This window comes from Haliotis rufescens, unplaced genomic scaffold, assembly GCF_023055435.1.
Source record: "Haliotis rufescens isolate VD_foot unplaced genomic scaffold, xgHalRufe1.0.p SCAF_23, whole genome shotgun sequence".
Taxonomy (NCBI): Eukaryota; Metazoa; Mollusca; class Gastropoda; order Lepetellida; family Haliotidae; genus Haliotis; species Haliotis rufescens.
This window is the reverse complement of record NW_025963924.1, coordinates 3,987,790-3,998,795: the sequence shown is the minus strand read 5'-3', so window position 1 is coordinate 3,998,795 and position 11,006 is coordinate 3,987,790. Positions and strand designations below refer to the sequence as shown.

At 41.3% G+C, this 11,006-nt stretch overlaps 1 protein-coding gene across 1 annotated transcript in view; it reads right to left on the bottom strand.

The window, feature by feature from the left end:
* Nucleotides 1–2,697: 2,697 nt before the first annotated feature.
* LOC124116075 (putative carbonic anhydrase-like protein 1) overlaps nucleotides 2,698–11,006 on the bottom strand; it is a 155,009-nt gene continuing 146,700 nt past the window's right edge. Inside the window, exons 7-10 of the mRNA XM_046477285.2 lie at nucleotides 9,387–9,541; nucleotides 7,309–7,437; nucleotides 4,931–4,976; nucleotides 2,698–2,862 (exon numbers count right to left, since the gene is read on the bottom strand). Coding sequence (XP_046333241.1) covers nucleotides 2,840–2,862; nucleotides 4,931–4,976; nucleotides 7,309–7,437; nucleotides 9,387–9,541 — 353 coding nt within the window. The 3' untranslated portion in view covers nucleotides 2,698–2,839. The remainder of the gene's footprint in view (nucleotides 2,863–4,930; nucleotides 4,977–7,308; nucleotides 7,438–9,386; nucleotides 9,542–11,006) is intronic.

The following is an 11,006-nucleotide window of genomic DNA, read 5'->3' as shown; positions in this document are numbered from 1 at the left end:
GAATTTGCAACCACATGACCCCTACCGTATTTGAAATGTTGTAAATTTGTTGCTTTTCAAAGATAAAATATCTAAGATACCCATCAGCAGTGCCTTTTTTCAATTTAAAAAAAGTTTTACATCAAATTATATTTTAAAACCTAAAAACCATGGAGAAGTATTCTTGGACTGCTGACTAAGCGTCAGAACAGTTAATGTCTTGGATGTAGCATCGCTATTGAAAGTAGTTTCAATTGAAAGCAAACACGTGATAAAATCAACTGAGAGGTGTAGTTTTTTTTTGTCCCACCAGATTAGTTAATAACTCCATTTGGGACATTTTTTAAAGTTGAGAAGCAGCGATGACAATCTCCCAATCAATATATTATGGTATTATCCAGTGACTTGTAAATAAAAGAATTATGGAGCAAGGCCCCGAGACAGATTTATACGTGGCTACAGCCGATCTGTATGAGATAATACTTTCTGTATTATTAAAGCACACGCAAGGCAACGGTGTACTTTATCTACGAAGCTGTGGCTTCGGGCTCTATGATACAGTGCGTACTACGCCGCGGCTGACACAAGGTGAGATGGAAACGTTGGAATTTAGGTTTAATCTAAATTTGATCAAACCGATGCAAAGCATTCTTGTCGAATTTGCCGAAAATAAGGATTGACGTTTTTGTTAATCAGTAAAAACATGACAAAGAATGCTTGGAAACACGTGACGTGTTTGATACTGGCCCTGTGACAATGAAACTCTAAAATTGGTCATTTGTCACACGACGTTACATCTGTCAAATCTTCGGCATCAGTTTGTGGAAGCCTCCGTGCGAGTGCCTTTACAGATTTATATCTTTACATGAGGTAAATGTTGTCCTCATGGGCAGCCAGTCAACCCACGAGAATGAATCTGAAAACATACACTCCAACATACGCGGTTTCAAGATGGAGGAAGCTGGATGATGAAGATGGAGATTTAACGAGCGCTTCTGGAGGAATCGATTTCGCACTCTGGGGGTGAGCACACCGTCGTGATGAAGCAAACTAAACTTTGATACATAAGGAAGTTTTATGGGTGATGATCCAGGTAAAACGTTTTAGAAACAAAAAAACCCACCCCAACCCATTAGGTGATATATTATGAACACTACTAAACGAATATTGCCAGATCACTAACCGCAACCCCCTTCCCAATAAGCTGTATGCGGGTGTGCTTTTTGATGAATAAGTTAGTAAGTTTATTTCTGTTTTGTAGGCCATCGGACCATGTACACAACTGATACAACAATATCATACATCTATTGCAATTAGGTGGTACGAGATGACACAAAATACTTACTATCAAGTGCATATTTATATTTCAGAGCTTCTTCAACGAACTTAGCACATTTGTTACGGATTGGCACATTATTAGAAGTCAGTAATTTATGGAATTTACAAATATTTGATGAAATATGCCACTTCGGTATGTACTTATTTCTCAGCAATACATATGCCTAGCAACCAAACCTGAAATGGAGTTCATCTTCAATACTATTAGTATTACACATCTTACAAATTCGGTTAACAGTTATAGCTTCTTTACATCTGATATTACAACGCAACGGCAGTTTATGCAATCTCAACAAACATATATATCTTCTTAATTCCCTAACATTGATGTTTGTAACATAATATTCAACAGTCAGCGATGACCTAATATTGTTATAATGTGCAAGTCGTTTTGAATCACTGATAATACTAAAGATATAATTTTCTTTTTTTTTCCTTTTAAGAATAAGTTGAATAACATTGAAGGCTCATAAGGCGTCATTATGGTGTGTATTAAAATTAACACTGAAAACACAGATATTGTTAATGTGTGAGTGAGTAAATCAGATTTAACGCCAGTTTGAACATTATATCAGTTATATCAGGGCGTGTGAGTTTAATGTGGGAGAAGAGCAAGTCGTAGACGTACACCACTTTGGTGACGCCCACGAGAACGGGTATGGTGCTGATTAAAACGTAATCCGTGCGATCCTGACCCAACTAAGGGAAGCAACTCTGTATAGTCTCACTTTCCTATTCTCTGCCTGTTAATCATGTCCCCATGATTCAAGTGGTCAAGTGAGTGAATGAAGGTGAACTTCCAGAGATATGAAATCTTAGCCAGGAATACCAGAGAAGAACATCACAACTAACAACCAGTACGCTAACTGGTACTTGCTCTGCCAGCTCGCACCCTGTACCGACCCGTGATGATCCGGGATAGAATAGGTCTTCAGCAACCCTTGCTTGCCGTAAAAGGCGAATAGGCTTGTCGTAAGAGCCGACTAACGGGATCGAGTGGTCAGGCTCGCTGACTTGGTTGATGCATGTCATCGTATCCCGATGGCGCGGATCGATGCTCATAATATCAATCACTGGGCTGTATGGTCTAGACACGATTATATACAGACCGCCGCCATATACTAGTAGCTAGGATATAGCTGAGCGCGGCGTTAAATAACAATCAAACAAAACCTTGAAACCACCGTCTGAATTCGGGACCCTTTCCAGTTGTTCGAGGACGTAGCGACGACATCTGGGCCCTGGAACCACGTGCACAAAGCGACATTTAGAAGACTACACGTTACGTTACGACTTGAACATAGACTTAGGTCAGTCGCAGCGCTAAGGTCGCTTTGTGCACGTGGACCCGGCAGCTGCAGAAAGAAAACAACTCATTCCTTCATTTCTAATTTTCGTTCTTTATTACAACTCTACATTTGTACAAAAATATATAAATATGACCGAAAACGCGACATGCATAAATTATGTTTCATTGTTGAAGTTTGGCGCCAGCACGATTTTACTGCATCCTGGGCTTCCGTCAGACATCAAGGGACGGGTTTACTGTAAAACAGGAGTGGGAACAGGTTAAAACTTATGTGAGTGAGTGAGTTTAGTTTTGTTTGTTTGTTTGTTGTTTAACGCCGCACTCAGCAATATTCCAGCTACTTGACGGATGTCAGTAAATAATCGAGTCTGGACCAGACAATCCAGCGATTGACATCATGAGCATCGATCCACGCAATTGGGATACGATGACATGCATCAACCGACTGAGTGAGTCTGACCACCCGATCCCGTTAGTCGCCTCTTACGACAAGCATAGTCGCCTTCTACGGCAAGCATGGGTTGCCGAGGACCGAATGAGTTGAACGGGTGAGGGGAAATGGGGTTAAACGTCGCCTTCAAGATAATTGCACTTTTACAGCGACGTACAGGCACGCGTTTGTGTGGCTTCTTGTATTGGTCCGGTTTTATAGTGCGGGACCACTGAGATACCATGCCGCAGTTTAACATGGATACAACACTGACACCAGTTTTTTTCGACTTCATGCAGAGGACCAGGTAATGTAACAAGAAGTAAAATATTATTAACGTCTTTTTGTATCATGTCCAGGGGACTGGACCACCGACCTCCCACTCTCCACTCAGACCCTCTATCCACAAGACCACAGAGGTGGTCGCTTTGAATGGTAGTTCAGTTATATCACGGCATGTCAGCTTGATGTTGGTTGGATTTTCTGTTTTATTTATTTTGCACGCCCAAGGGACGAAACTCTGCTCAGCGAATTGCGGTGCCTTTGCCGACAGTGCCACCCGGGAAACTTATGAACTTATCGTTATCAAAGTCTTGAGAGATGTTCATATGATTGAGAACTAAACTTTGTTTTCTTCAATACTTGCATGTTTAGAACTTATAACAACACAAAAAAACACACACGAAACAAGAAGAAAAAACAAGAGAGACAGGGATGAAATAGGCACACAAGGCTTGCTCAACAGTTTCGGAGTGTCTGTGGCCAGCTGATTTTTATTTTTTTGAAGACAGTCAAAAGTAGAACTCATCATTTTTGACTCAATTCAGTCATACTTGTGTACTGGAGTATTGTGAATAGTTTTAGGCTACAATTCCATTAAGACTAGCTGTGTAACATATATATGTTTACGACAGAATGGCATGTCCCAAAACAATGTTCACTCGTAAAATTACCTAGGACTTTTTTCACATCAGTTTTAATCACTTGATGTTTATTGCCACGACGGTCTTTTCGCGACAGGGTCCATCTCAAAACTTTTTATGGTTGTTCAAATCATACGAAGATTGTGTGTGTAATTGCTCTGTGATCTATAAGCATTTCGTTTTATCTTGCCTATGGGTAACCTGCACACTGTATGTGTGTACAACTACTATCAAAACTATTCCGATTTAGTTTAGATTTCTTCTCAAATTCACTTTTGCAACGACCCCTACATTGACCAACGAAACCAAATGTTGTCACGAGATGTTCAAACAATTATCAATGCCTAAGATGCTATGACACTTTATGCTGAAACTAACTGAACATATATTTAGCATTAATTATAGTTAATTGGTTACACGGATTATTTGCAAAAATAAAAGTTTGTTTCCTAATATTTATTGCCTGAGATTAATATTTGTTTTATTGCACTGACAAAACTTCACGAATTTTCCTCCTGCAAAGTGGCAGTATAAAAACACTCTCACCTAATTACTTTAAACAATATTTGTGGATATTTTTAATTCCCACCACTTTGATTTGAAACGGGAAAATATTTATTTTTTCTATTTTCGACACTACTTTTTAAATCAAGCCATAAGCCCCAACCTTGAAAGTGATGAAAACAAAAAGAGGTAGCTGTCAATCATAGGAACATGTCCAATCGCTTTCCTAACATGTTCAAGCCTTGCGTGGGTGAAAAAGGTCTCATCATATTAAAGCTGTACACAGAGAAAACCCAAATACCAAAATCAAACCGGAAAGTTTCAAGCGGGGGTTAATCTCAAGCAGTAATTGGAGAGACAGAAAACATTGGGTGTCAAATAGTGTCTTAAAAATAAAGTGATAAACCAAATGCTCCAAATATTAATATCACAAATACTCCTACTTACTTTGATAAAACGTATATCGAGTCATTCCGCATATGTTGCTTGTGCTCTGAAAAGAGAAAAATCCATTTTAATTATATGAAATATACAGGTAACTTAATGCCACAAGAAATTATAGTGATTTTTAGTTATCCAGTGATCGGTTTAACTCATTCGTGACCAACTCGTGTTATTCTGGGACAAGCCGAATAGTGACTCGTGCCCCTCTCGTGGCCATTTTTGCGACCGGGTTCTGTCTTGGTGCAAACGGGCATACCTAAAACAATTGTCAACACGTTGCGTAATAGGTCACATATAATTCCCCATTTATTATATATATTTCAGATGCAATTTAAAGCACATCGGGGCGTGCGGAATTATACGGTATGATTGAACACATTTCACTATGTCGTGGATATATTGTCAGATGCAAGACATATGTAAAATCAAAAATTATTTCTGAGGGTTCTTTGACGAAGAACTTGAAATCATACGCGCATTCTGATTGGTTTGACGTATTTCCGCACATAACATTCATCGACAGGGGGACGAGTTTTCTTGCAGGTCACGGAAAGGGGCGAGTGGTGACGAATGCGGTTTAACCGCCAAACAAAGTTACGGAAACCTACGACCTGACCCGAACCCGGTATTTGCATAATCCGTGCAGGCGATAACAGCAGTGTCGAAACGTTTCCTGGTTGGATAGTCGACGTGGCGCATTGGCGAATACGCGGATACCATGAGCTCCACGTGCACATCACACGCCATCTCAACCACTTGTTTGTGGAGAGGGCGTCTTTCATTGCCCACGGAACACGCGGTGCTCGTGGGTTTTCTTGGGAGGAGCAGCAATTACAGGACATTTATATGGGTTCTGATCAATGCGTCTGTGATCGACATTCGATGTCTCCAGCCAGATATTGATGGACTTAGTGTGTGCGTTGGGTTGGTTCTCAAGCAACCAAACACTGGTTTGTCTGGCCCAGAATCGATTATTTAAAAGCATCGTGATGCAGATTAAATATTGCTGACGTCGGTGAAAAACAATATTCACTCACGCATTTAATGTTGGATAAAGATCCAAAGTTAAACGGTTATAGAAATTAACCACAAACCAATAATAAGGGCGAATCGGGTATTCAAACCCACAATCAACGGATCATGTCTGACCTAAGGAAACAACTCTGCACAGCGAATTGTGGCGCCTTAGACGACTTGGCTCCTCATTTACATGAGTGAGCGAGTGAAATTTGTTCAATATAATAATAATCTGGATTCAAAACCACATTCAGCGGATCCTAGCTCAATTAAGAGAGGTAACTCTGCATTCTGAATTGCAGCGGCTTTCCGCGGCTTTCCGTGACCCAGACATTCTGATATGCGGTGTCACCTTGCCCTGACTGAAATGTACGAATTCACTGAAACGTCCTACCACGTGTAACTCAGTAATACACCACAAGTCAACCCGGATAAGATATAACAAGAGCTGTCATCTTGGAATTTGTTTCTCCAATTGTATTTATGCAGTTATCGAATTTTCCAAACAGGCTCGAGCTCATAAAGAATAATTCAATCAAAAGTGACATCGATTCCCGTCAAAGAAAGATGAATCTCCTAAAAAAACTGCTTCCATTTGGGAAAGAAATATATTTCAATCAAAATCTCCCTCTTCTGTTTCAGCACCTGAGGGGTTTTGTGAGTGAACAACTGTGTTTTATCGTACTTCTCTTAATTGATATTAGCAAGTGTGAGTTAGTTTCGTTTAACGCCGCGTTGAACATTATTTTATTTATATCACGGCGTCGGAGGAAAGCCCAACGTGATACCAGTCTTAGACGTTGACCACTTTTTTTGAAACCCACATTAGGGTATGTGGGATTCGAACCTACGATATCTGCCACGCTTAAAGGACATAACTCTGAACAACACATTTCAACGCCGCTTTATCAATGTTGGCGGGTACCCGGTAGGTTGTGTTGACGTCAACCGTCAGCGTCGTGAAAACTGGCAGATATGTTTGTTGTTTAACGCAGTACTCAGCAATATTCCAGGTATATGACGCGCGGTCTGTTAATAATCGAGTCTGGACCGGACAATCCAGTGATTGATATCATGAGCATCGATCCACGCAATTGGGAGACGATGACATGTATCAACAAAGTCAGCGAGCCTGACCATCCGATCCCGTTAGTCGTCGCCCCCCCCCCCCCCCCCCTCTCTCTCTCTCTCTCTCTCTCTCTCTCTCTCTGTGTCTGTTTATCTCATCTGTCTAGTACTATAGGTCCAAACAGTATAAGTGTATACGTGTCTTCGAGTGGGGATGCTAACATTGGTAACGGAGATGTAGAACAGTATCAAAAGAGTACCAAGCAGCTTCAGTCAGTGTAAAGCTGATAACCTACCGTTCCTTGATGGTTGATATTTGTACGAATCACTCTGTTGTTTATCGGCATGATGGGACGGTTGTTGTTGGCCACGGTGTTGCTGGGGTCGTCGTTTATACCTTGCTGGAGACGCCGCAATGACGTTAGCTGCAACAAACAAAATATACGAAAACATCAACGCGTTACAATAATTGAAAATAGCGACAACAGACAACAAATGCTTATCATAGAAGGCAGACTGTAACGGGGATCGCATGTCCACAATATTATTGATGCTTGCACTATCCACCACTGGATTGTTGCACCAGATTCAGTAACCCGTGCAAGCAGCCGTGATGAAGATAAACAATTACAAAGGCTGTTTACTCTCTCCATCACTCATTCTTCTCATACCAAATCCTTCACTCCCTTCACGGGGTCGTCTAAGGCGCCGCAATTCGCCTTTAGAGTTGAGTCACTCGGGCACGCCAGAAACCTATGATTGTGGGTTCGAATCCCGGTTCGCCTCGATTATGTTTCTAGGTTTGTCAGCACCAGACCCGTGCTCGTGGGTTTCACCTGAGTGGTAAACGTCTGAAACCTGCATCACTTCGGGCTTTCCTCCCACATCAAACTGACACGCCGTGATATAACTGAAATACTGTTAAAAGCGGCGTTAAACCCAACTCACTCACTCACTCATTTTATTACGAATGACTGAACACAAAAAATATGCTCGGATTTTGTATCGAAATTAGATACGTTTCCAGCTACAGCTACAAAACCAGATAAGTTTTATTTGAAATGATGAGCCTGAATTGTATTTAGGAAAAACACCATGCAACAATCTAACTTTTGTGGCAAGCAGTCTATTTTTGAACACTGAAGCATAATTATTTTTTTTCACGATTTTTCGGGGACAATTTATTTTTTTCGATAAAACCAAGGTGAACTCATTGTTGATTTCTGAAACTTCAATATCGACTTTCCCAGCACTCGGTAGTCAAGAGGGTTTATGGGACGCAATGAAAAGCTTACGGCGACTGGTGCCGTCTTCGTGGAGGAAAGTAACCAAAAAAGAACAAATTATTGATAAATTCAAGGTCCTCAGAATATATCAGCGTGTCAGTTTTGTCCAGATAAATGCCAAATCAATAGACATGGCTGGAGACATATCGGGTCTTTAGAAGAGTTCGTTCACATTCTCAATATGCCATCGTATTTGACATCGCCATCGACTGTTGATATCCGCTGTGCCTCTCACTGTTAAATGTCAAGTGTATATCGATATGGTCGTGGCTGGTATTCTGTACCTTATCGCCAGGACAAAGTATGACATACACACTCAGCCAAAATGCCACATCAAGTCTTCACCGAATGACAAATAAGTTCAAAATATTCAACACAGACGGTCGACTTTTAAAGTATCGCGCCTGGCATGTAGCTTACCTTGCTTCAACTTAATATTTCCTTGAGGAAGGGAAATGCATTTTGGTAATGTTTCATATTTGGTTGGGGCCAAAAACATATACAGGGCCTTTCATTTTTGTTTCTCAGTAGTCAGTGGAACAAACTAAGTATTCCAACTTGTAAGCATCTTCGAACATCAGGGGCGGTCGGGTAGCCTTGTGGATAAAGCGTCCGCTCGTCACGCCGAAGACCCGGGTTCGATTCCCGACATGGGTACAATGTGTGAAGCCCATTTCTGGTGTCCCCCGCCGTGATATTGCTGGAATATTGCTAAAACCATACTCACTCACTCGAACATCAGTATATTATGTCGTCTTTCTATTAAGGTAAATACCCTTGAACCAGTCCCTTCTTTTGGAGCCCGAATCGAATGACGCGACGCTAAAATTAGCCGTCCAATCAAATTACCCCCATGAGCGAAAGAACTTCTGTGCTAGTTATTGATACGAGAAATTGAGGTGACGAAGCTGTGGTGATGATTGATCATAACAGAATGGACATGTTATACACTGGATCCTCGTTAAGACAAGGAAAGATAACTCTTTCTGTCTACGACAACACAAGGACGCAGGTCAAAAGGAGACAATCTTCCCTCAAGATAACACGCAACCGTGGAAGTTAAGAAATATATAAAGCAATATTCTTACCATATCTTTTGAAATGTATATGGGCTTGTTGAATATAACCCACGTGACCGTCTCATAACATCCGGGTTGTGTGAGCGACCCCTCGTACGTGACGTAATAGTTGGTGTTTGGGAAGAGGGCTTTGGCGGGGATCGTCTCCACCCGCGTCGACTGGCCTGGGAACAGATGAACGTCGTTATTTAAGACCAAAATACTTTGCTCCCGAAAATCCTAAAAAAGACTTTTATACAAAATGTTTCACCAAAAACACTTTGGCTAAATATGTTGGAGATGCTGTAAAAAGTTCGTTTCTGCATGTTTTGAAACAGTGACAGAAATGATGGATCGTCAAAATAAAAAATTCCAACCACCATCTGACCCCCCCAACCCTCCACCCATCTTCCCAACCCCCACATTTGCATTTGTTTTAATTTTTATGGGGGTGTATTCGCACTCGTACTTGCCGATTCTACGCACGGCTTGCCAACCATGGTACATATAGGGAACAACATAATTTAGGGATCAAAAATATATTTTAGGACACGTTTTTTTCAGAGAAAACTGATTTTACAGTTTCATAAAAATACCCACAATACCATTCATGATCCCTAACTTTTTTGTTCAGTATAGATTCGTACCGCAAGTTTTGGCCGCTTCATTGACTTCAAGCGAGAAACTAGTAGCGCAAACCAACAGTAGAACCAGTCAATGCATTTACAAGACTTGAGATGTACTCCACGTGAGGTGAGGTGAAATTGGGTTTAACGTCGAGTCCAAGATTATTGCACTTATATAGCGACGTGCATGTACGTGTGTGTGTTTGTGTGGCTGCTTGTACTAGTCCGGACTGATGCCGATTTATAGTGCTAGCCCACTGAGATACCATGCCGCAGTTTAACATGAATACCCAACTCAAACACAGTATACTGACTCCGAGCCGACCAGTCCTTGTTTTAGCCCCTTAATGCCGAGCGCCAGACAGGGTAACAACAAGTACCATCTTTTAACGTCTTTTGGTATGACGGACGGACGCTCTACCACTAGACCACGGAGGCACGTGATCAAATGACGACTTTTCATTGGACCAGCCTTGAACAGTGCTTTAAAACAAGGAGACATCGGAACTATGTTAGACTGTGATGGGTAAAGGAAGTGAGTAAGATTCTACGTCAATTCTAGCAATATTCCAGCCGCATTACAGCAGAGGAGTTCACGTATAGGCTTCACATACATGGAACCAATGTGAGGAATCAAACCATTGCTCCAGCGTGATGAGCAACAACCTTATCCGCTACACTATCCCACCACCTGGAAGTAGTACATGTTGAAACACGAATATTTAAACATTTAACATAAATGATTGTTTAACTCCTCGATCAGCAATATTCCAGCTATATGACAACGGTCTGAAAATAATCGGGTCTGTATCAACCAAGTCAGCGAGCCTGACCACCCGATCCCGGTAGTTAGTTGCCTCTTACGGCAAGCATGGGTTGCTGAAGACCTATTCTACCCCGGATCTTCACGGGTCTATAGTGCCTCAAAAATGCTGAAACACTGGCTATAAGGCGTAAACTAGAACACAACTATAGGGGACAAAGCACTATCATACTTAAAATTTCAAAATGAGGAACATGTTTT